Source organism: Oncorhynchus mykiss, chromosome 3, assembly GCF_013265735.2.
Source record: "Oncorhynchus mykiss isolate Arlee chromosome 3, USDA_OmykA_1.1, whole genome shotgun sequence".
Lineage (NCBI taxonomy): Eukaryota > Metazoa > Chordata > Actinopteri > Salmoniformes > Salmonidae > Oncorhynchus > Oncorhynchus mykiss.
In genome coordinates this window covers 19,147,215-19,172,293 of record NC_048567.1, presented here as the reverse complement: position 1 = coordinate 19,172,293, position 25,079 = coordinate 19,147,215, and the positions used below count along the sequence as shown (strand labels likewise).

Below are 25,079 nucleotides of genomic sequence, written 5' to 3'. Positions count from 1 at the left end.
GCTGAGAAAGGATGGCTCCCACGCCCACCTCTGACGCGTCAACCTCGACAACGAACTGTCTAGAGACGTCAGGTGTAACAAGGATAGGAGCGGATGTAAAACGATTCTTGAGGAGATCAAAAGCTCCCTGGGCGGAAACGGACCACTTAAAGCACGTCTTGACAGAAGTAAGGGCTGTGAGAGGAGCTGCCACCTGACCGAAATTACGGATGAAACGACGATAGAAGTTCGCGAAGCCGAGAAAGCGCTGCAGCTCGACGCGTGACTTAGGGACGGGCCAATCAATGACAGCTTGGACCTTAGCGGGATCCATCTTAATGCCTTCAGCGGAAATAACAGAACCGAGAAATGTGACGGAGGGGGCATGAAAAGTGCACTTCTCAGCCTTCACAAAAAGACAATTCTCTAAAAGGCGCTGGAGGACACGTCGAACGTGCTGAACATGAATCTGGAGTGACGGTGAAAAAATCAGGATATCGTCAAGGTAAACGAAAACAAAGATGTTCAGCATGTCTCTCAGGACATCATTGACTAATGCCTGAAAGACAGCTGGAGCGTTAGCGAGGCCGAAAGGAAGAACCCGGTATTCAAAGTGCCCTAACGGAGTGTTAAACGCCGTCTTCCACTCGTCCCCCTCCCTGATGCGCACGAGATGGTAAGCGTTACGAAGGTCCAACTTAGTGAAAAACCTGGCTCCCTGCAGGATCTCGAAGGCTGAAGACATAAGAGGAAGCGGATAACGATTCTTCACTGTTATGTCATTCAGCCCTCGATAATCTATGCAGGGGCGCAGAGACCCGTCCTTCTTCTTGACAAAAAAAAAACCCCGCTCCGGCGGGAGAGGAGGAGGGGACTATGGTACCGGCGTCAAGAGCTACAGACAAATAATCTTCGAGAGCCTTACGTTCGGGAGCCGACAGAGAGTATAGTCTACCCCGGGGGGGGGTGGTTCCCGGAAGGAGATCAATACTACAATCATACGACCGGTGTGGAGGAAGAGAGGTGGCCCTGGACCGACTGAACACCGTGCGCAGATCGTGATATTCCTCCGGCACCCCTGTCAAATCACCAGGCTCCTCCTGTGAAGAAGAGACAGAGGAAACAGGAGGGATAGCAGACATTAAACATTTCACATGACAAGAGACGTTCCAGGAGAGGATAGAATTACTAGACCAATTAATGGAAGGATTATGACAAACTAGCCAGGGATGGCCCAAAACAACAGGTGTAAAAGGTGAACGAAAAATTAAAAAAGAAATGGTTTCACTATGATTACCAGAAACAGTGAGGGTTAAAGGTAGCGTCTCACGCTGAATCCTGGGGAGAGGACTACCATCCAGGGCGAACAAGGCCGTGGGCTCCTTTAACTGTCTGAGAGGAATGTCATGTTCCCGAGCCCAGGTCTCGTCCATAAAACAGCCCTCCGCCCCAGAGTCTATTAAGGCACTGCAGGAAGCTGACGAACCGGTCCAGCGTAGATGGACCGACAAGGTAGTGCAGGATCTTGAAGGAGAGACAGGAGTAGTAGCGCTCACCAGTAGCCCTCCGCTTACTGACGAGCTCTGGCCTTTTACTGGACATGAAGTGACAAAATGACCAGCGGAACCGCAATAGAGACAGAGGCGGTTGGTGATTCTCCGTTCCCTCTCCTTAGTCGAGATGCGGATACCTCCCAGCTGCATGGGCTCAGCACCCGAGCCGGCAGAGGAAGATGGTAGTGATGCGGAGAGGGAGGCGATGGAGAGCGCGAGCTCCTTTCCACGAGCTCGGTGACGAAGATCAACCCGTCGCTCAATGCGAATAGCGAGTTCAATCAAGGAATCCACGCTGGAAGGAACCTCCCGGGAGAGAATCTCATCCTTTACCTCTGCGCGGAAACCCTCCAGAAGACGAGCGAGCAAGGCCGGCTCGTTCCAGCCACTGGAGACAGCAAGAGTGCGAAACTCAATAGAGTAGTCTGTTATGGATCGATTGCCTTGACATAGGGAAGACAGGGCCCTGGAAGCCTCCTCCCCAAAAACAGATCGATCAAGTCGCTGGGTCCATTCTTGGTCGGATTCTTCTGTTATGGTGAGTGAATGAGGACCCAAAAGCGAACTAACTTAAACAGAGCTTCTTTAATAACCAAACATAGGTAGGCTCAGATAGACCGGCAGATTCCGACAGGACAGGACAAGGTTACAGCAAACATGACGATAGTCTGGCTCAGGCATGAAACACAACAAACAAGAATCCGACAAGGACAGGAACAGAAACAGAGAGAGATATAGGGACCTAATCAGAGGGAAAAAGGGAACAGGTGGGAAACGGGGTGAATGGGTAGTTAGAGGAGACAAGGAACAGCTGGGGGAAAGCGGGGGAGAAAAGGTAACCTAACAACGACCAGCAGAGGGAGACAGGGTGAAGGGAAAGGACAGAGACAAGACACAACATGACAGTACATGACAGATTGTCACATTTTTCAAGAGAATCACTATATCATTGGAAAATCACATCTTCATTTTCAGTGTTTCTTATTTCATGACAGAATTCAATGAGAATGAAAGCTGTTGAGGTAAATATGAAGCTGAACACAGTTTCTGGCAGTGATTCTGCCCTGGGGGACTTAGTTCTCAATGCTGCATTCTTTCTTTAACACTCTGAATATGTTTGTTCTGCAATGATTACACCCTCTGAGTCTTCCACTTATTTGGAGAAGTATCACTTAATCGGGTGAATATGTGATTTGTGTATTTAAAATGTGCATAGAGATGTTTCGTGCAAGTTATTTGAGAGGATGTTCGACTATGAGTTACTCAACTGAAACTTACAGGAAGTTGAATCCCTCTGCACTCCATAGGATTTCATTTTGCTGTAAATATATAAACTGTATTTGTCTGTCTTTCTCAGTGCTGCTCCTCCTTGATTCATTGAGAGTTCAACAGAATCTTACTGAGTAGCTGCTCTGGGTCATATTTTATGTACATATATTTGCGCTATTTATGGTAACTTTTTGTTTAAATTCAGTTTGAAAACAGAGCACCTCAAGTCATCAATGCATATGGTTTGGCTGTAGGAATGTAAATCTTAAGCTTCACCCTCTCCCTCTCCCTCTCTCTCTCACTCTCTCACACACACACACACACACACACACACACACACACACACACACACACACACACACACACACACACACAAGGTATTGATATCAGAGCAGTGGCCCTGCCTCTCAGACAGTGTGTGTGGTGATGAACAGCTGTGTCCGACTTGGCCTCCTGGTCACGCCAATTCCAGCTTTGTTTTGTGTGAAGTTGGGGGGGCGGGCACTGGTTGTCAACTGAATTAAAATACCAAATAATAGTAATAATAATGATAATAAAAAGTTAATAAAAAACCGCATGTTCCTTCCTGATTGTGAGTGTTGTGGTATTCAATTATGCAATTTTCATTGGCATATTAATCATCTTTTCAACAAACAAGCTGGCGTTAATTAAAGCAAAGCTTGGATAAAGACGTGTTGCCGGATCATCACTCCGTTTATCACCGTGCACAGACCCGCAGTTAAGTCAATTCCGGCTGTGGGATGAATTTCAATGTTCTCCTCGCTTTTTCCTCTGTGTGTGTGTGTGTGTGTGTGTGTGTGTGTGTGTGTGTGTGTGTGTGTGTGTGTGTGTGTGGTTTCTCACTTGTTTGTGCCATTGTCTTGAGGGAGGGCCAGTAACACTGCATGTCAGAGTGGGAGAGGCTGAATACTGTATGTTAGTTGTGACTCATTTAAAGTTGTCTTAGTTACCTATTTATTGGAAAGAATGGAAACAAATGACAGGCTACAGCTTAAACCCCACTACCTCCGTATTACAGTTATGATTATACTGCATTATACTGAATACTAATTTGAGTGTTGGTTCTTAGCTTGGCTCATTGGAAGGAGAATGGAGATGATTGAGAATCTGTGGAGAGATATACTTGTCCTAATCACAGCTCACTGATCAGCTGCCATTCGTTAACAACCCAGAGAAACCCTGGTGATGTGATGTGAGGAGCCAGAGCCATGCAAACACTTGAGTCAGTCAGTCAGTCAGTGGGCCACCAGAAAAGAGCTCCGTCAGCCAGCCATCTGACTGTAGACATGTTGCTTGTCCTCGTCCCCGGCTCCTCCAATGTGGAGCAACTTTATCAGTGCCAGCCGCTCACCCACTTGCTAAACTGGAGAGCCAGCCGCCTCTTAACTTAAACATAAGATCTTTGTGGTTTGAAGCACTCGGCTGCACCGTGCACAATGAGAATCTGAAAGGCAAACAAGACTCCAGTGTCGATGTTGCCCATCACAAAATCATCACACCACACCACCACCACATGGAAAAGGAAAAAACGTCTGTTTCTGCTGTGTTAGCTCGATACTAAATGCACTCAAACAGACTGCTGCACTGGAGAGAGAGAGAGAGAGAGAGAGAGAGAGAGAGAGAGAGAGAGAGAGAGAGAGAGAGAGAGAGAGAGAGAGAGAGAGAGAGAGAGAGAGAGAGAGAGAGAGAGAGAGAGAGAGAGAGAGAGAGAGAGAGAGAGAGAGAGAGAGAGAGAGAGAGAGAGAGAGAGAGAGAGAGAGAGAGAGAGAGAGAGAGAGAGAGAGAGAGAGAGAGAGAGAGAGAGAGAGAGAGAGAGAGAGAGAGAGAGAGAGAGAGAGAGAGAGAGAGAGAGAGAGAGAGAGAGAGAGAGAGAGAGAGAGAGAGAGAGAGAGAGAGAGAGAGAGAGAGAGTCAAAAAGTCAAAAACCTCCACATGACAATGCCGGAGAAAAGTCAGAACATTTTCCGCCGAAAGATGGGCCATTTCCAAATCCTCGTGCCCTATCAGACAAATTAAAGTAAATCAAGCATGAAATGAAGCAGAAGAGCCCGGAGATAAGGCTCCTTTAAGTCGTTTACAGATTAGGATAGAGAGAGAGGTGCATCTGGTCTCTGGCAGTGAAGGAGGCTAGTTTCTCATTTCACAATAGCAGTCTGTGTATAGGATTACTCTCCCCTGTCACTGACATGGGAAGCAGTGGGGGAAAAGCCATCCACAAAATGTTGCTAAATATGTCCCTAATGTCTCCAACGTACCGAACTTCACCTGTCTCCCATCTGAACGGGGGTGTTATGTTATAGCATGTCATGGAAGTGAGTAGTGTGTATTTTGTCTAATTTGTCAATTAGATGTGTTGTTATTTGGGGTAACTTCTATTCTCAATAGTCTTTCCACCACCATGTGACTTAAAATGTACATGTGATTCAGGATTGGCTAGAGCGGATCACATGACTGTGGCAGTCACTTCCTCTGTCCACTGAGCATGTCTGAAGTCAGGTTGGAGAGAATTCGACAGTCTTCAATCACCACACTGTATTTTCAAACGGTGCATATGTGCAGTATGTATTTATTTCACTTTAAATTGAACAAACTGCACTATTACTGTAATTAAAAGATGCAGTTACTGTTACAGTGTATAATTGCCTCGTAAAATATGATTTATGTTCTATTATTTGTTTAATTTCTTGTTATTTGTTTTATTTCTTGTATTGAATTCCTTTTATGAATTATCTGACGTGTTGTATCCATTTTTCTTTTCCTTTCTGTTCCATACGTCCTTCTGCCAGGAGTCATTTTATGGTAATAGATCCTACAGTACAGTACAGTATGTCTGATGTAAATCATTTAGAGACTGGATAAATCAGAAAGCGAGTCGGGTGATTTTAAAACCTGTGATGCTCACTCACCTTAACCATCACTTCAACTCAGTGATGCCGTGAACTACAGAGGATCATCTCTATACTATATAGACCTCATGTACTATTCATCACCTATACTCCCATTTCCCCTGAAAACACACATGCAAACACACACACACACACACACACACACACACATACACACATACACACACATACACACACACATACACACACACACACACACACACACACACACACACACACACACACACACACACACACACACACACACACACACATACACACATACATACACACACACATACACACACACATACACACACATACACATACACACACACACACATACACACACACACACACACACACACACACACACACACACACAAACACACACACACACACACACATACACACATACATACACACACACATACACACACACATACACACACATACACATACACACACACACATACACACACACATACACACACATACACACACACACACACACACACACACATACACACACACACACAAACACACACACACACACACACACACTGACAGTAGGTGCATGGCTCTTTGATGCCGCCCGTAGTGGGCTTGGTGGATTCACTTGTCACGTATATTTTCTGGCGGTGATGAGCGGTGGGCTTGGCTGCTATACCCAGTCTGCTCTGAGAGAGACAGGGAGCTGGCCTCATCAGCGGGTAGTTGCTCTCTAAAACCGCCACCTTGACCTTCCCAGCCCAAGTCTTAGGTTTATCCTCTTTATCACCCTATCTCCAGGCATTTAAAAATACTCCTGAAACTGGATGATTTAACCCGCTTTTACGCTGTTCACATCAAAACTGGATGAAAAAAAAGCTTAATCCATCTTATCTGTTGACTGTCAAACTGCTCCGGCTAAAACCTACTCACAAAAGACAACTAGGTCACCCAGGAAAAACAGAATTCCTGTTTACAGAAAGTTTGAAATCTGGTAATTGACTTGGAGAAGAGGTTTCAGGAGCTCTTTGAAATACTCCAGTCTGTAACTGAAGTGTTAAATTCAATCCCATAGGTAACAGTTACTACTGTAAATATGTTTGCTACTATAGCCTTGTTTGCTTGATTTATTTTCAGAAATGTATTTTCCCCTCTTAGAACTGATTTTGTATGAATATATATATATATTTTAATGAAAGCACGTGTTCTAAACTTCACTAGTTTTGTTCATAAAATTCTGTAAAGCTTTTGTGTTTTAGCAGGCATCCAACCGGTCATAGAGGTATGTGAATGCTTAACTTATAAACATATAGAATCGAATATAAACAATTATTCAGTCCACCTGACAGGCTAAATAGGAGTGATATCCTTCTGATGCTTCTCAACATGTAAAATAATCAAATCAACAACAAAAAAAATGTGGCGTCCTCTAGATGTTGTTTGAGATATCTGTGTGAGGAGACTTTCATCCTTTTAAGTTTTCCTGCCTTGTTTTACCAGCTATCAATAGACAGTGTGGCACTTGTATAAGATGGATGTGTTGGAGATTGTTGTCTGTATGCTTACTGCTAACTTCACCAGGCTTTTGATCAAACTGAGAACTTGACAACTGGCATATTCCAATAGTTCAATGATAGCATACCGCCTCAGTGTTTACGTCAATTATATACATCAGAGTTCTCAGTAGATGTACTTCCTGTTCGTATTACAGTTCTCTGATTTCCCTCTTGTGATTAAATGGGATCTAAACAGCAACAATATATTATAGTCTCAACCTGCCAGAATCAATGGAAGGGGTTATACCCTGGTCCTCTCCTTTGTGTCAGGGCTAAAATCACAGACTATATCTATGGCTAAAATACCCTAATCTCTATGGCCTGTTTAACTTTTTCCCCAACAAAGCCTTGCCTGTCTTGTGGGCCTCAAAACAAACCTGACCTATAGGAGTGTCCTCAAAACAAACCTGACCTATAGGAGTGTCCTCTAAACAAACCTGACCTATAGGAGTGTCCTCAAAACAAACCTGACCTATAGCAGTGTCCTCAAAACAAGGCTGACCTATAGGAGTGTCCTCAAAACAAGGCTGACCTATTGGCTCTGTCCTCAAAACAAGGCTGACCTATAGCAGTGTCCTCAAAACAAGGCTGACCTATAGCAGTGTCCTCAAAACAAGGCTGACCTATAGGAGTGTCCTCAAAACAAGGCTGACCTATAGGAGTGTCCTCAAAACAAGGCTGACCTATAGGAGTGTCCTCAAAACAAGGCTGACCTATAGGAGTGTCATCAAAACAAGGCTGACCTATAGGGGACAACCCTTTCCCTGCACCCCTTCGTCTTAGCCTAGCACATGCGGTTGTCTAGGAAACTTGCTCTCCCAAAATGGTCAAGTTTCCCCTCCCTCCCGCTGCTCAAAAGAAGGGTGTGAGCCAAACAAGCAGGGGGTTCTCGTCTGGGAGAGGGGGGAGGAGGAGGAGGAGGAGGAGGGGGAAGAGGTGGAGGAGGAGGAGGAGGAGGAGGAGGAGGAGGGGGAGGAGGAGGAGGAGGGAGGAGGAGGAGGAGGAGGAGGAGGAGGAGGAGGAGGAGGAGGAGGAGGAGGAGGGAGAGGTCTATCTGTGTTTTAAAACAAGTGTCTTGCCCAGAGATAATAGTGCTGCTCTGGGTTATAAATGATGCATTTTGTTCTCTTGGACTTGATAATGGAGGTTTAGGGGAAGGGGAGGAAAGTTCATCGCTCTCTTATCAAGGCGCGCTGGCATTTCTCCTTCAGCTGTAACATGTCATATCACATCTCTGCTCCTTTAGAGATGTAGCACCTTTTGTGGAGAGATACTGTACGTTCCATTTCACCCTCTATATGCTCCATGTGGTATATTCATTTGTATCCCATTTGGCACTTCTATAACCTGTTCCATCAATAGCGATGGTTGTGATAGCTGAACCGACAGACATGGGGTTATTATTGAACGTTGTCACAGCAGTCTCTTACTCTACTGTACACCTCTCTACATAGATTCACATGGTTTCAATTGTTACCATTTTATGATATCCAGTGAATATCCAGTGAATATCCAGTGAAATGTTGTTTTTAAGTGAAAAATATTACATTGGATTGTATTTGTTTCCATTTGTTACATTCAAGAGATAATAGGAAAGTGGTTTTATTAGTTGAAAAAATATTTAACCATGGAAATATGATTTAGGTATAAATTCATATAACTAGAATATGTATAGACAACCAACATAAGTCTTCGTTTTTAGTTGGTCACTGAACTAATATTCATGTTTTAAATCGCTACACTGTTAATCTGCAGCCACCTAACACTGTCATTTGTCATTTATGACCCTCACTGTAGAGAAATGATATTAACTTAAATCCAAATTGGATGAAGTTCCACACCAGGAGATGTGGAGTACATTATTATATGGAAGAATATTTGAATACAAAGTCTAGCCATCATCATCCACTAGGAATCCACCAGTGTTCAAACATTTATACATTGAGATTTTGTGGTAACATTTCTGTGGTAACATTCTGAGTCCCTTGAATGCCATATTGCCACATAGAAAGGGATACTATGGTTGAGTGATTGTTTACTACTGAACCTACTGCACCCACCATTCAGAACATACTTCACTGGCTCACACGGATCGAACTACGGTGTTACTGTATGTGGACTGTACCTATATAGATACCACTTGAATGGAGGTGAGGGCAAATGTTCTTCATTTTAAATAACAGGTCATGTTATTGGAGATCTAATAGTGGAATTAAAAAGAGGTGATGGGTTCAGGTTTGGGGTGTCTGTCTCGCTCTCCCTCTCTCCCACCCCTCCACCATCTATTCTTTAAATCACACCAAGATGGCACCCTGCCACTGAGACACTGCTCATTAGCATTCCGAGCTATGCCAGTGAAGAGAGACGCAGAGAGAGATGATGAGGTTCCCTATTCCTCTTTCTCTCTGTCCCTCTGTCCGCATAACAGCAAAACAAACAGATGCCAGCGTGGAGCATCTTGGGTGCTATCTGAGGAGGATCTCTCCACACACAAAGGGACATTCATTGGGCTGCCAAGTTTCAGTGGAGACCAGAGAGAGCAGGAACAGACCCCAGAGTCTAGCGACAGATGATGATCTTATCGAGGGGGGGGGGGGGGGGGGGGGGGGGGGGGGGGGGGGCGACTCTTTAGTCACATCATCAGTTGCCTCTTGCCAAGAACTGTGGCATTTCACTATTGGGTGTTGAGCGGCGTTGAGGGGGACAGAGCGGGTAGGGTTTGTCAGAGCCCCCTGTACTGGAGCTCACTGAAGGCCACTCTTTCTTCAGGCCTTGTCTTTGATTTGTGAGAAAGGGTTCAATACAGTGAGTGTTTCTTTTTTACTTTGTCTTTAAGATTTATTAAGGAAATGAGCAGAGTGGGAAGGTGAGAGTTTTGACACTTGAGTTGTAGTCTCAGTACCTCAGAGAGGGAAAGTTTGATAAACAGTGGTCATTTTGTCTGGGCTAAAGATTTCCCAAAGGAGGCTTCTTCGCTTTGACCATCCAAAATAACATAGATATCAGGGAGTATAGATTGTCTACAGACCCCATTTAGATAAAACCAGTTGTCTATTATCATAATGCATGTCTATATATTTGTTTTCTATAGATAGTGGACTCCTAAATGCTGGTGGCAAATGGAGAGATAAAGTATGAAGGCTTATTATTTTTCAGCTGGTATTTTTGTTGAGGTCGGAGGATTGTATCTGCAACAGATGTCACACACCAGCTGGAAGCCAAGGTCCTCAGGCAACATTTGGTACGGGTCACAAACAACTGGCACACAGACAGTGTATGAGGACCTCAAACCTCCAATTGAATTGTACCCCCCTCTCCCTTCTATCTGACACACCTACTACCATCCCCCCATCTCGTACCAACCAGAGAGAGGGGGAGGAAATGAGACAGAGAGAGAATACTTTAACCACTTGTACATCGTTACAACACTGTTACATAATATGACATTTGTAATGTCTTTATTTTTTTTGGAACATCTGTGAGTATAATGTTTACTGTTCATTTTTATTGTTTATTTCACTTGTGTATATTATCTATCTATTCCCATGCCAATAAAGCCCCTTGAATTGAATTGACTTGAGAGACTACCCGCCCGCTGGGGATGGCTGTAGCTAGCGGTCGTTGTGTCAACAGGGCTAAACAGGACCTAGCATCCAAGTGGTTAAGGGCCTCGCTCTTATCAGAGGACAGACAGAATGCATCAAGCGGTGGCTGCATGCGCTCCTTCTCCCTTGCATCGCACTGAGGGAGCCTGCTGCCTCTGATGGTGGCCAGCTGTGCTCCAATGTTTAATCATTTCTCTCTTAATGAGCTTAGCCACCTTCCACCACACCGTCAGTAACGCAGTGGGCAACAGACAGAGAGGAGGAGGAGGAGAGAGATAATCATCCCAGTTAATTCTTCCACAAAATAAAGTTGTCTGGACATACAGTAGGCAGTGCTGTCATTGGTATCATACAAAAAGGAACGTTTACAGTATTGAAATGAGAATATTACTCTAGTTTCGGCATAAATTTGTACATTTATCCAACATCAAGTAATTGTTCGGGCTGTAATGTTCTTGAAATGCAGGTGTATTTTATAGCGGAGGGTGTAGCTGATGGCATCAAAAGAAAATGAAGTATTTCTGAAGAGAACTCTTCCTGACTCCAGGGTGTGATTTGACCCAGGTGTGTGTGATCTTTAGGAAACAACAACAACGTAGCCTATTGTTAGCGTAGCCACCCGTCACCCAATGTTGTTTATGCATGAGAAGGAGCACATTAGATGAAAGCATTTCCATACAAACAGACTGACACAATAGCGTGTCACAGATACAAGGCTGATATTTACAGTATAGACCTCGTCTGAATAGGTCATTATATCACAGGAGTGTTATTATAAAGTTCAGTGATCATTTCACTTCACTCAACATGCATGGAATACATGCCCAGAATACTGATTAGCAACAACATCAGTGCACATCTAGGTTCAAATAAGTGTTGCAAACTAAATGTATGGTTCATACATGTGCGGTAACTACAGTAAGAATGTATCAACAATGAGAAATACATGAATACCTTCTGAGTCTGTTTAGATTGTGCCGTACTGTATATTACATTCACTTTACAGTAACAAAGGTGGGAACATTATGTGAAAATGTGCCTCAATAAAAGGGTGATAAGTTAGAGTGCTGAAGACAATCATAACACTTGGCTTCAGTCAGAGGGAGAGTAGACGTTCACAGGAAGATAGAGCAGATAGCGCTTGAGGGGGAAATGTGCACTTGAGAGGCCTGCATGACTTTCCTCTCCCCCAGAAACCCAGCGGTGACCACGCTACGGCCCCAATTATCATAACTATTTTATTAATCACTGTCCCAAAAAAGTACACTGAATCTAAGAGATAAGATAGCGGGGGTGTTTTAGCTAGCTGCGCTAACAGTGCTATCCTGTTACACAGTTCATTAAGTGTAGCTGTGCACAGCACTAACAAGGGGCCTAGCTTCTTCCTGGATCAATTCGCTGCCTCTCTCGCTGCCTGCCAGTCACTGAGCCTGGCCCTGCGATGTCTCACAGAGATTATCTCTAGAGAAGACACCTTTCAGGCAAAGTTACCGGCCTGTTGTTTTGATTTGTTTTGATTTGAAACCCTCCAACTGATGATGATGATGATGGATTCATTATTTTGGCTTTATAAGCAGATGGCTTAACCTGCACTGGTTACTGTTTTATGGACATGAGGAAATATGCATGGGGGAAATAAATAGTAATCTCTCAATGTGCCCTTGAGCAAGGCACTTAACCATCATTTGCTCCAGGGGTCCTGTACTACTATGGCTGACCCTGTAAAACAACACATTTCACTGCTCCTATCTTGGGCATGTAACAATACAACATTTTTTATGGATATTATTATTTGTCCATTGTAAAAATGAGATGTATGTATAAAAAATAAAAATAAAATAGCAGGACACTTCGCAAGATGCCTATCACAGAAAAAGAAAGAGGAGCACTTTTGCAATGATCTTATTTAAGGACAAATTCTACAAATGACTGTGTTTTCTAGGGAACTGGAGGATTTGGCTGACTGTTTTGAGATTCTTGGTGTTTTATGACATGATGACTGTTTTGAGATTCTTGGTGTTTTATGATATGATGACCGTTTCGATGCTTGGTGTTTTATAGGAGAGCTGGATGCGTTCCACAAGGATGGGGAGCGTCGGATCCACAGCCGCCAGCAGCTCCCTGTGGGAACCACGTGGGGACCTTTCAATGGGAAGATCGAGATGAACATCGATGGCAGCGGCATGGTAGGTCATGCTTTTAATGTCTGTCTCTTTCTTCCACTTATTCTGTCAGAGTCACATTGTTACTGGGGCTGCTCTGGGAACATGAAGAAAAAAAACAGAGAATATCATCAAATTATCTGTCACTCATTTTCCCAAGACTTTGGTCCATAACCTAACCTTCACTTTGCTAAAAAAGTTAGTATGTTTAGTTCACCAGTCATCTGTCGTTCCTAGAGGCTTTGCCCGCCAGGCTACTAGCAAGTTCCTTCCACCAATACAATACAGTGAGAGTGGGTGGGTAAAGCCTATTCTACTGGAAGGAGGAGGGAACCAATTCCCATGACAGAGTCAGACCCACAGAGTTGACTTTTCAGGGATCAAATTGGGCCTCACAAAAGGCTTTGGTGTGCATTCATTTCAACCATTTAATCTGCATACTTTACGACTAAACACTTTAATTGATGAATTTTTTTAGTCAAGTCCAGACCCTCGATTCAATGAACTAACGATCCATTATATTGGATGTTACTATTCTCACCCCAGCTTTACACCAATCAGCTGGCCTCGCTTGTCTTAAGACATCTCAGTGAAGTTCCTCTTTAACGTCTGGAAAATATGTTGACCTGGTGCTCTGGTGAAACGACGAGTCCTCCAGGGTTTTGATATTTCATTTTGCATTTGGATTAATTAAGAAAATTCTTATTAAAAATTGTAACCAATCTCATATTCATCCTGTTAAGAAACATAAGGAAAAGTCCACTAGGATTTTAGACTCAGAGGCCCTGCCCGTTCTTGTGGATTTCTTTAACCCTATAACTTTATTAAATCATTCTCTGAGCTGTTTCTGACTGTTTTCTAAGCTCCCCTCACGGTTCTAAAGTCATCAATGGCTTTAAATATTTCATCTAACCATGAAATATGGACTCTTTTCGGGTCCAGGCCTGTTATCCTCAAGCAAAGAGTGATTCTAAGGATGAGCACCTCAAGCCACTACTGTGCATGACATGCAAATATAGTTCTCTTCCATTTTTGCATGAATTTACATGAAAGGTGGGTAGCCAATGTGACAGTCTATTGCCCTCAGAGTGAACAAGTGCATCCTCATATGGTTGAGATGCAGTTATCAGAGTATTTGTACTAAAGGTTTCCTACATTTGTATACTTCATAAACATGAAGTTAAGATGTAGTAACTAAATACATTTTAAACTGTACACATTCTAAGAGACTGAGCTGTTGGACAATATTGTAATGTTGTAGGTTGATAGTTACAGCCCTCTGCCTTCGCCTGAATCCTTCCCTGAGATCCTCCTATCTTCAGGCGTCTAACTGAGCCAGGTGCTAGGCTTCACCTGTAATGGCTTGTGGAGGGGTTACAAAGAATTGAACATCTTCTCTCAATTAAAGGTAGAGGAAGAGCTCTCTGGCATATTGCCTTTAAGGATATCTCCTGTGTGTGTCTATTCTCATGGGTACATAAGCTATGCTTCGCTGCTTGCCCTCCTCTCTCTTCTCTTAGTCTCAGTCATCTCTCAAATGAGCTGCTGGCTGTTAGCAGCTTCTCACAATACCTCATTAAAGCTGAATTCGAGTAACTTATTTTGGTTTTATTGAGCTGCCTGTTTTACTGTGATACGAACATATTTCATATTTGCCGTACCTATAGATAAACAAGAAAGCTGGCAATCAATTCCCTCCTATTTCCATCAGTGACTCATCTTACACTGCACGGCTTAATTTACCAACCACCTGGTCGTTAAGGAGTTTTGCTGGAGTATATATACAGTAGTACTGTAAAAAAAAAAACATTGGCAACTAACCCAGAAAGGTATTTTAGCTCTTGTTTTCTAGTGAAGGAGGAAAGGGACTTAGTTGTATTCTGCGTCTTAACGACATACTGCCATTTAAAGACAGAAACCAGCTCTAAAGTCTCACCCAACCAGAGAAAGCCTTACGAGGTGAAATAAAATAGGGACTAAGAGAAAAGAGCAATGTGAGGGAGAAAGAAAAGAGAAAGCTGTGTAGTTTGGATGCATGTCAGACCAGCCTTGTGTTCCTCTACAGGGTCAGGAAGGCAGTATAAAGCATTTGAAGGTAGAAATAAACCCTGATTGTTTCATGGGTCTCTACTTCATTCACCCAAGAGGGGCTCTCAGTCATTCTCAAGAAGTATGACCTCTAGGGACTATTAAATCTCTTCTCTCTGTGTTAGATTGTGAAACCACAGAGGTGAGTGAATTACCCAATGGCATGGCAGCTCTCAGGCATTAACGTCACCTGTCTTTCTCTCTCACACTTTGAAATCCAAGCTGGAAACACGTGACCTTCTTGTGTGATATTGATATGCCCTCGATGGAATCGAAAGGGGTCTTTCAGACACGTCACTCGCAGACTTCTGTATCTAGTCTTCCATGATTGTAGCATACATTCAAAGTTAGCTAGTACTGTGTGTCATGCGGTCTCACCACTTGAAAAAGTCCCATGATGCAGAAATTCATTGTGATTATTCCATAAAGCTTGCACTTGTAGTGCTGTCCATTATAGTAGTAGCAGAGATTGTCAGGGGTGGCCAGTTGTGAGTCTGATGATTACACCAATGAGGAGTGTAGTGTTCAGGAGTCAGAGGGGACGAGTGTTAACTGCATGCAAACTGTGTTAGCTCGTTGAGCTAAAGCTTAGCATTTAAGATGGAGGAGCTAATGCGATTTTTCAGGTCTCAGGCAAGGTTAGTTTCTATGGGTCTACTGTGGGTCTGCTGTGGGTCTCTATGGGTCTACTGTGGCTCTCTATGGGTCTCTATGGGTCTACTGTGGGTTTACTGTGTCTCTCTGTGGATCCACTGTTAGTCTCTACTGTGGGTTTCTATGGGTCTGCTGTGGCTCTCTATGGGACTACTGTGGGTCTCTATGGGTCTACTGTGGGTCTGCTGTGGGTCTCTATGGGTCTCCTGTGGGTCTCTATGGGTCTGCTGTGGGTCTGTATGGGTCTACTGTGGGTCTGCTGTGGCTCTCTATGGGTCTACTGTGGGTCTGCTGTGGGTCTCTAGGGGTCTCTATGGGTATACTGTGGGTCTGCTGTGGCTCTCTATGGGTCTACTGTGGGTCTGCTGTGGGTCTGCTGTGGCTCTCTATGGGTATACTGTGGGTCTGCTGTGGGTCTCTATGGGTATACTGTGGGTCTGCTGTGGCTCTCTATGGGTCTACTGTGGGTCTGCTGTGGCTCTCTATGGGTCTACTGTGGGTCTGCTGTGGGTCTGCTGTGGCTCTCTATGGGTATACTGTGGGTCTGCTGTGGGTCTCTATGGGTATACTGTGGGTCTGCTGTGGCTCTCTATGGGTCTACTGTGGGTCTGCTGTGGCTCTCTATGGGTCTACTGTGGGTATGCTGTGGGTCTCTATGGGTCTACTCTGGGTCTCTATGGGTCTACTGTGGGTCTGCTGTGGGTCTCTATGGGTCTACTGTGGGTCTGCTGTGGCTCTCTATGGGTCTACTGTGGGTCTGCTGTGGGTCTCTATGGGTCTGCTGTGGGTCTCTATGGGTATACTGTGGGTCTGCTGTGGCTCTCTATGGGTCTACTGTGGGTCTGCTGTGGCTCTCTATGGGTATACTGTGGGTCTGCTGTGGGTCTCTATGGGTCTACTCTGGGTCTCTATGGCTAGGGAGTGATGGATGATGCTGGGGGAAATAGTGGTGCATTACAGTTGTCAAGGCGGGACTAACAGACAAGAGGAAAGTGAGAGAGGAAAAACAGGGGGGAAGAGCATGACAGGTAATCTAGACATCTGTAGGACAGAGATAGGGTCACATCTCCAGCCTTTATCAAAGAGGAAAGCAGATTTCACAGCTGATGGAAGGCTGTGGCAGCAGCCCCAGGCCGCAGGGGTGCTGGGTTTGTTGTGAGGTACTGTAGCTATCCACACACAGCCTGCTGCTGCTATAGGAACTTGTTAACACACACACACCTCTGGTTAGACACTCCAACCAAAGTTGTTCTTCATGCTTTATCGGTGTTAGATGATCACACTAGGTCTAAATGTCCCCCCCTTTTTCCTAGTTGATATTGTCTTCAAAGAAAGAAATATAAGTGGTACTTTAATGATGGAATACATTGAACTGATTTTAGGTTCTCGGTGTGTTGTATCAACCATAGAAATAGAATGTTCTCTCAGTAAATGATTTATCCCAGAAGGACACAGGGACTGAAGTCTAAACAAAGTAACTGCCTAGTGTTGGAGTATTGTGTAGTGTGTGAAGGAGAGGGAGAGGGCACAGAGAGAGAGAGGGAGGGAGAGGGCCCAGAGAGATAGAGGGAGAGTGACAAGAGATAGGGATAGGCACAGGGCCCAGAGAAGAGAGATAGAGGGAGAGAGACAAGAGAGAGGGAGAGGGCCCAGAGAGAGAGGCAGAGGGCCCAGAGAGATAGAGGGAGGGAGAGGCACAGGGCCCAGAGAAGGGAGATAGATGAGAGAGAGAGAGAGGGAGAGGGAGAGGGCCCAGAGAGAGAATGAGAGACCATTGAGCGAGAGCCCAGACAGAGATAGAAAGTGAGCTGTCCAAAGCTGCAACCCCAGCTTGTCAGTACCCTGTTTTTCTCTCTCTCTTCTCCTCTCTGACTGATGGAGCTGCCAGCGCTCAGCCTCATCCTTCACTTCTCTCACTTCTTCCCCTGATCAATCAGACTATTAAGCTCCAATTACACCAGCCAGCCCCTCCACACAAGCAGGTGAGCGACAAGCACATTCAGCCAGCCAAACCCAAACACGCACGGCCCAACCAGCCAACACTCCCAAATTAACCCAAATGAATAGTGACACTGAGACATAAATGTCTGCAATCGGGGGCTAAATGACACGTCTGTGTCGAAGCTATTGAGTAGCAGGTGTCTTAAAAGTAGTAATTACACAAAGCGGGACAGGATGTGAAAAAAGGCCCACGGCTGGGCCAGAGTAGGCCCCAGTGTGATGGTTAGCTGGGTTCTGTCTCTAGGTGTTGATAATTGATTCAGGCTAATAATAAGCTGCGGATTTGGAGGCCTGTCTGTTCTAGATGCGTGTTACTGAGGCTGGAGCCTCCTGCTCTATGCTCATAATGCTCATTATAAAGGTCTATTGTAAGGCCTGGTTTCAGTGACTGCTGATCTTTTTACTTTAGCCCTCAGTTGGTAGTGATGCAAAGATATTTAGGGCAGTGTACGTATTGAGGTCAACCCCTAAAACAGACAACAGAAAACAGGAGGCAGGTGAGTTTATATCATTATTGGCCATATCCTGGGAACACTACATTTGTTGTGGTTGTGCCTTATATATCAGAAGGAAAGGAAAAAGAACAAGAGACAATGTTTTTGTATATTGTAAGCTATATTGTCCGTGATATATCATCCGGTGTGATGTGTTTCTGAGTGGAGAGACAGGAAGCCACATCAGGGAAGCAGCTGGCAGTGGAAATGTTGTCCCATGTGAAGCAAAGGCCGGGGACGAACACTGTGTCATGTTCTTAAAAATGTTTGTGTTCACATTAAGATATTAAGACATTGTTTTAGTTTCACAGTTCTTCAAAATAAGTTCTACATTTCTGTCATGAATTTTGTCAGAAATATGTGTATTATATACTGCAACCATGTGATTGAGGCTAGCTGCTACAGTATTCTTTATCGTCTGTAGTATTATGTGTGTTTTCTGAGAAGAGGAGACTCTCCTTTTGGTTGTGAACAGTGAGTCTTACCTAGAGAGTGGAGACAAAAGGGGAAATGACAAGATACTGTCCTAATTTGCAGCTGGGAGAGAGGTGGTGTCTGTCTGGCCCAGGAGGGGTTTTATAGTGTCATTTAGAACAAGGTGAGAAATGAGGTCCTGCCGTCCATGCTCCAAAAAAAGCAGAAAAATGATTCAAGCCATCACTCAGACATTTATCTCCTCCCGGTTCCCACCCTCTCCCGTCAATATGTTTATTGTTAGCTACCCCCTAAACTTGAACAAGTGGTGGCGCGGATTTTTCTGCTCCGAAATTATATTTTTCTTCTTGTCATTGCTTCATTAATCAAGAGAAGGCATTCTGAAAAATGTTTTGTTTTGGAGGCTGCAATCTATTTTTTGTGTGTGTGTGTTGTTGTTAATCTGCGCCCGTGGCAGGTTTCCCCTTCGAAACGCAGCGCTAAGCAGCGGTATCGCAGGCCTATTGTTGTAGCCTCTGTCATAGCAAGGAGAGCCTGATGCAGGCCTGGGCGAGCCTGATAAGGAAAGAGGATTCAACATGGCTGGAAAGGAGAATCAGTGGGACTTGAGAGTGGAGTACGGATGGGGCAGACGCGCACACAGAGGTCCGCGCGCATGCGGGTGTGCGCCCACACACATGTACTCGCATGCATACGCATACTCACACTCACACATAAGCATGCACACACGTACTCGCGCGCATACAAACGCATTCACACACTCACACGTAAGCATGCACACACATGCAAGCAAACAACTCATCATCATCATCATCACACTGGCACATGCCCAGGCAATTATTTACGGTATAACATCCAATTGCATATGCAAGAAGACACCCCATGAGATAGTAGTTACAGTACACCACCTCTCTGCTACTGCTTACTGGCAACACACTGACTGCCACAGCACCATACAGCACACTAAGAAGTAACCAAAAGACAACAATGTATTTGATTTCTTGTATTTTGTATATAAAGTCGACCTATCCTTTCTGTCTGAAAGTAATACCCTCTTGGATGTGGTTGGTAAAACCAGACAATTATCTGCACTAACCGGATTTGAATTTCTCTGTTGGACACACAAATAATTTTGGCATAAAGAATGTGGCTCCATCTAATGAAATAATGGCCCTAAATTTTAGGCTGGGAACCAATTTGTGATTGCATGCATCAATTATTTCTTGGGCTTAAACCAATATTAAGACTGGGGTCTCTTTAGATGGGTAAAATGGTAATTATCTGGCGGTCTCTCTGACATTCACTGCGCCCCACATTTCTATCAACACTGTTATTGACCAGCACATACATTAAAGAGTTCACGTTATACCACATTATTTTGATAAAGAAAACACATATTCCTCTGAATTCATCCCTCTCTCAGTCTAAACCATCAGCTCGATGACAAAGATCTGACAACAACGCTTGGTTAGGCATACTTGTGAGTCGAATGGAGACTAGGGTTATGACCTGTGTCAGGGGGTGGTGTCCAGGCCCCGGGGCCATTGTTTGGTGTCTTTCTAAGCTCCTTTCTATGGCTCCTCTCTCTGTGCTCTGCTGGGATCCATCCTGTGGCCATGCCGCCATGCCGTGGTGTATTAGCTGTGAAGGGCTCAGTGCTGCTCAGTGCAACTGGGGTTGGGGCTGTAGGGGCTGAGCTCCACTGTTTGAGATAATGCATGGTTGACTTGATCTACAAGTGAACCTGACATTCTCCTGTCCTTACATCACCACAAACAGATATGGCTGGTCCCCAGATAAGGAAGGCAGAATTCACTGACTTGCTTTGTGCCTTGCAGCCCTGCTGTGATGGCTACATAGTTTACTCAATCTCACTATACATACAGGGAATGGATCTGTACACTAAATGTTACAGTGAGAACGGACGCTTTTTATGTTGAGTTGAGGCTTCAAATAGATATGCCAATTTAGATAGATAGAGAGAGAACGAGAACATACGCTGAGTGTACAAAACATTAGGAACAACTCTTTCCATGACATAAACTGACCAGGTGAATCTAGGTGAAAGCTATGATCCCTTATTGATGTCACTTATTAAATCCACTTCAATCAGTGTAGATGAAGGGGAGGAGACAGGTTAAATATGGATTTTTAAGCCTTGGGACAATCGAGATGGATTGTGTATGTGTGTCATTCAGAATGTTAATGGACAAGACAGAAGATTTAAGTGCCTTTGAACGGGGTATGGTGTAGGTGCTAGGTGCACCGGTTTGAGTGTGTCAAGAACTGCATCGATGCTGGGTTTTTCATGCTCAACAGTTTCCCGTGTGTATCAAAAATGATCCTCCACCCAAATGACATCCAGCTACCTTGGCACAACTGTTTCAAGCATTGGAGTCAACATGGGCCAGCATCCCTGTGGAACACTTTCGACACCTTGCTGTGTCCATGCCCTGATGAATTGAGGCTGTTCTGAGGGCAATAGGGGGTGCGACTCAATGTTAGGAAGGTGTTCTTAATGTTTTGTGCAGTCTGTGTATAACATGCAGTACAGAGGTGTAGAATGCTTATCCTGCTCAATAAACATAATTCAACACCTGATATGAACATGAACGTTCAGGAATATTTGATTCATTCGGCAAGATATATTCTGTATCCTGTAAAAGAAGGAAATGTGTGAAATTGTAACTTGATCTAAATCGTTCTAAACTGTATGTCTCGGTACACTGTGTCTACAACACATCATTACCCAACAAGTACCCAATCTAGCGGAAACATTCATTAACATTCCTAAACCTTTGAGAAAAGTCATAGTGTGTAACTTAGAAAAGTCAATGTGAGCGTCTATGTCAAACGAAAGAGTATATATCCATTAACATACACAACAGACCTCCATTGTAGTTGGAGGGAAAACAGAAAAGTGAAAAGAAGTTGAGTGGTGCCAGCTGCTTTGCCATCTGTCTCTGTCATGGCAGTACTTGTGATATGTTGAAACAACTTCCCTGAGAAGTGCTCCAGATAATCCGTGATTGTTTCCATTTGCAAACTCCTGATAGTATTCTACATTACAGTGGGGACTAAAGTTATTTATGGTGCTGGTTAAAGTTTTAGAGTACTGACCATCATTCGCTTCAGCAGTCAACACACACACACACACACACACACACAACACACAACACACACACACACACACACACACACACACACACACACACACACACACACACACACTCTGTCTCGTCTATAATGACCTAAAACACATGTTACAGTGCTTCCTCATCCTTATCACTGTGTTATCAGTATTGTGGAGAACTTTCAGTCCTAGACAACTATGTTTCTCATCCCACTAGAATGCATCATTACGTGCAGGCCCCATGGTCTGCTGGTCTACAGTAGGTACATGTATGCAACCCTGGAGACCGGGGTTCAATCCCCGTCTTCCCACTTTGTCTCCTGTTAATCTGTCTCCCCCGCCGTTTCTAATCTGTCTGAATAAAGAATAAATGCTTAAAAAAGACATCTTTAAGAAAGCATCATAACATGTAGGCTGCTTGATGTTTTCAGGACTCTTTGATGCCATGCCACTGATGCCATCCATTATTTATAGCATGCTGCCACCACATCACATCTCCCCACACGTAAACCAGGCCACTCTAAGACCCACTCTGAAAATGCACCTTACTCCCTATATAGTGCACTACATGGGCCCTGGTGAAAAGTAGTGCACTATATAGGGAATGAATAGGGTGCCATTTAGGACGCAGACTAAGTCTCTACGTGGTGTTGGCCTAGGCTGGGCTGCTGCGTTCTCTTTCCTCTTGGTTGCGCTGGTGGAGGAGTTTAGGAACACAGTGGAGGCTTTGCTTGCTTCACCTCCTCCAATGAGAGTGAATCCCTGCTGCCGGCCTCTGATAAGTCCGCCCTGTCCCGGCCTCCAGCCCCCCAGTACTCCAGCCCCCCAGCCTTGCTATCCTGGCTCGGGGCCCACCAAAGCCCAAAGACAAAACCCTGTCAAATGACTCCAGATGGATGAACAGCAGAAAATGACAGTATTCCGTGAAGAATGCTGATTTGGTCGGTGGTCACATGGGTCTTCTATCAGCGGAGGCTTTGAGATAAAGAACCCAGATAAGACAAGAGGAGAGGAGGCCTGGACAGTGTCGGCTTCACAGGCCTGGTGGTCCAGCACATAGCAGTGTGTGTGTGTGTGTTTGTGTGTGTGTTTATGAGGCTGTCAAAACAGGAATATTACACCACAGGGTCGTCAGAAAACTAATTGGGTAACAAAGACCATTTCCCCTCCTGGAGCCCCATCTTTTAACAGTCCGCGTGCTGAGACTGTGATAAGGGAGTTCACGTCTAATACATTTAGTGGGGGCAAGTTCACCATCTTTATCTTATTTACTTACCTCAGTGTAAATATGGCCGGTCTTTAAAGGGGATTTATTAAGACCCTCATTTCTCTAAAGTGCACGCGAGAATCAAACTGTTTCTGTGTCCTAGGTATACAATCAAATGATTATGTTTCTGTGTCCTAGGTATACAATCAAATGATTATGTTTCTGTGTCCTAGGTATACAATCAAATGATTATGTTTCTGTGTCCTAGGTATACAATCAAATGATTATGTTTCTGTGTCCTAGGTATACAATCAAATGATTATGTTTCTGTGTCCTAGGTATACAATCAAATGATTATGTTTCTGTGTCCTAGGTATACAATCAAATGATTATGTTTCTGTGTCCTAGGTATACAATGATTATGCAAATATCAGTAGGTAAGGATTTTTCTGCGGTTCAGGGATGGCCATGAGGGTTGTGCAAAACAGCTTCCTTAAATATAATGCCACGTAGATGCTTTTTTTATTGCATGGTGATTTCTGACTTCACAGAGAAGAAATAAGAGTTCAAAGGAACGCATTAAAATCCAAGGCTGTACCTTAAAGGGGAAGTGAGGTTTATCCAGGCTTTATTCAAGCATCATCTTGCCTTGAATGTGATTGTTTGTCTTCACTAACTTCTGACTGCTCCTAGGTCTGTGTTTATGTGTGGAGGGATAGCTTGTGACCTTAATGGCTGATAGACTTTGTCTCTTCATGTCTTCTTTGAAGAATGGCCCCTCCGTATGTTTATTCCTGTGTGTTTAACGTGGAGCTGTCCGGAGTATGAGCCACCTGGCTGGTTCAGTGACCCTGGGGGAACAGTAATGTACCATACAGGTGAACACATCGCTGGCTGTCGCTTCTCTATTATGTGCTCACATAGTTTCTCATGGCTCCAGGAGCCGAGCCCTAAGTTACATGCAAAGATCAAACAAGTCCCCATTTGAATTCAAATAGGAAATTCAAATAGCGAGAACTGAGGCGTTCGGTGTTATTTCTCTGACCGAAGCCAAACAGTAGGAAGACGTGCGTGTACAGGATGTGTACCTCCTAGTCATTATTAAGTAGTGAAGCGTGCATTACACATTCTATGTTCTCTTTCTTCCCTACGTCAAATAATGATCCATAGGCTACACATTATATTCTGTATCTGCAACTTGCACTTCATGGATTAACATGTGAATTTGAATGAAACGTCCACTTCAGCCAAACAACTGGTTGGTGAACAGGGACAATAGACCAGAACATGTCAAAGGCCCGTAGTCTGTCTGTTGCAGTAAGGAGGAGATGAGAGGATATTGTCATTTAAACATATTGTTCATCAAACCTCCCATATCTACTTCCTCACATAACTCCTCCCATTCCGAGAGAGAGAGAGAGAGAGAGAGAGAGAGAGAGAGAGAGAGAGAGAGAGAGAGAGAGAGAGAGAGAGAGAGAGAGAGAGAGAGAGAGAGAGAGAGAGAGAGAGAGAGAGAGAGAGAGAGAGAGAGAGAGAGAGAGAGAGAGAGAGAGAGAGAGAGAGAGAGAGAGAGAGAGAGAGAGAGAGAGAGAGAGGACTTGTCTGGAGGGCAGGTAGATCTTCCACTACACTGGATGGGTTTGGAGTTGGAGCAGCTCTTACTGCCTGGAGGTTTGGGAGAATGGAGGATGCTTGGAACTCATTGCTTTCCCTCACTCACTCCTTTTTGCTGTCATATTGTAATGATCAATCAACACACACTCAATGTGGTATCTAAGACTCAAGGTCCCTTATTGTCCATATGTGGTTGCAATCAGGAATAGATAGATAAATTCAAATAAGTAAGAACAGATAGGATGTCATTTAATTGATCAAATACTGTATGTATATTTCCCATGGCTGCCATGATCTACAAACTAAAGGCACAGCAATGGGTAGCTGCCATTATAGCAACAACAACTAAAGGCAGAGTGATTGGTGTCCTTTTAAAGATTCCAGGAACAGAATTGAACAAAGTTGAAAAGAGAAAGATGTGTGTGTGGGGAG

General features: G+C 44.2%; 1 protein-coding gene across 1 annotated transcript in view; it reads left to right on the top strand.

The window, feature by feature from the left end:
• The window catches only part of LOC110511176 (zinc finger protein ZFPM2-like), a 216,857-nt gene that overhangs the window by 110,075 nt on the left and 81,703 nt on the right, over positions 1 to 25,079 (top strand). The window contains exon 4 of the mRNA XM_036971043.1: positions 12,921 to 13,045. Within this exon, the coding sequence (XP_036826938.1) occupies positions 12,921 to 13,045 (125 nt within the window). The remainder of the gene's footprint in view (positions 1 to 12,920; positions 13,046 to 25,079) is intronic.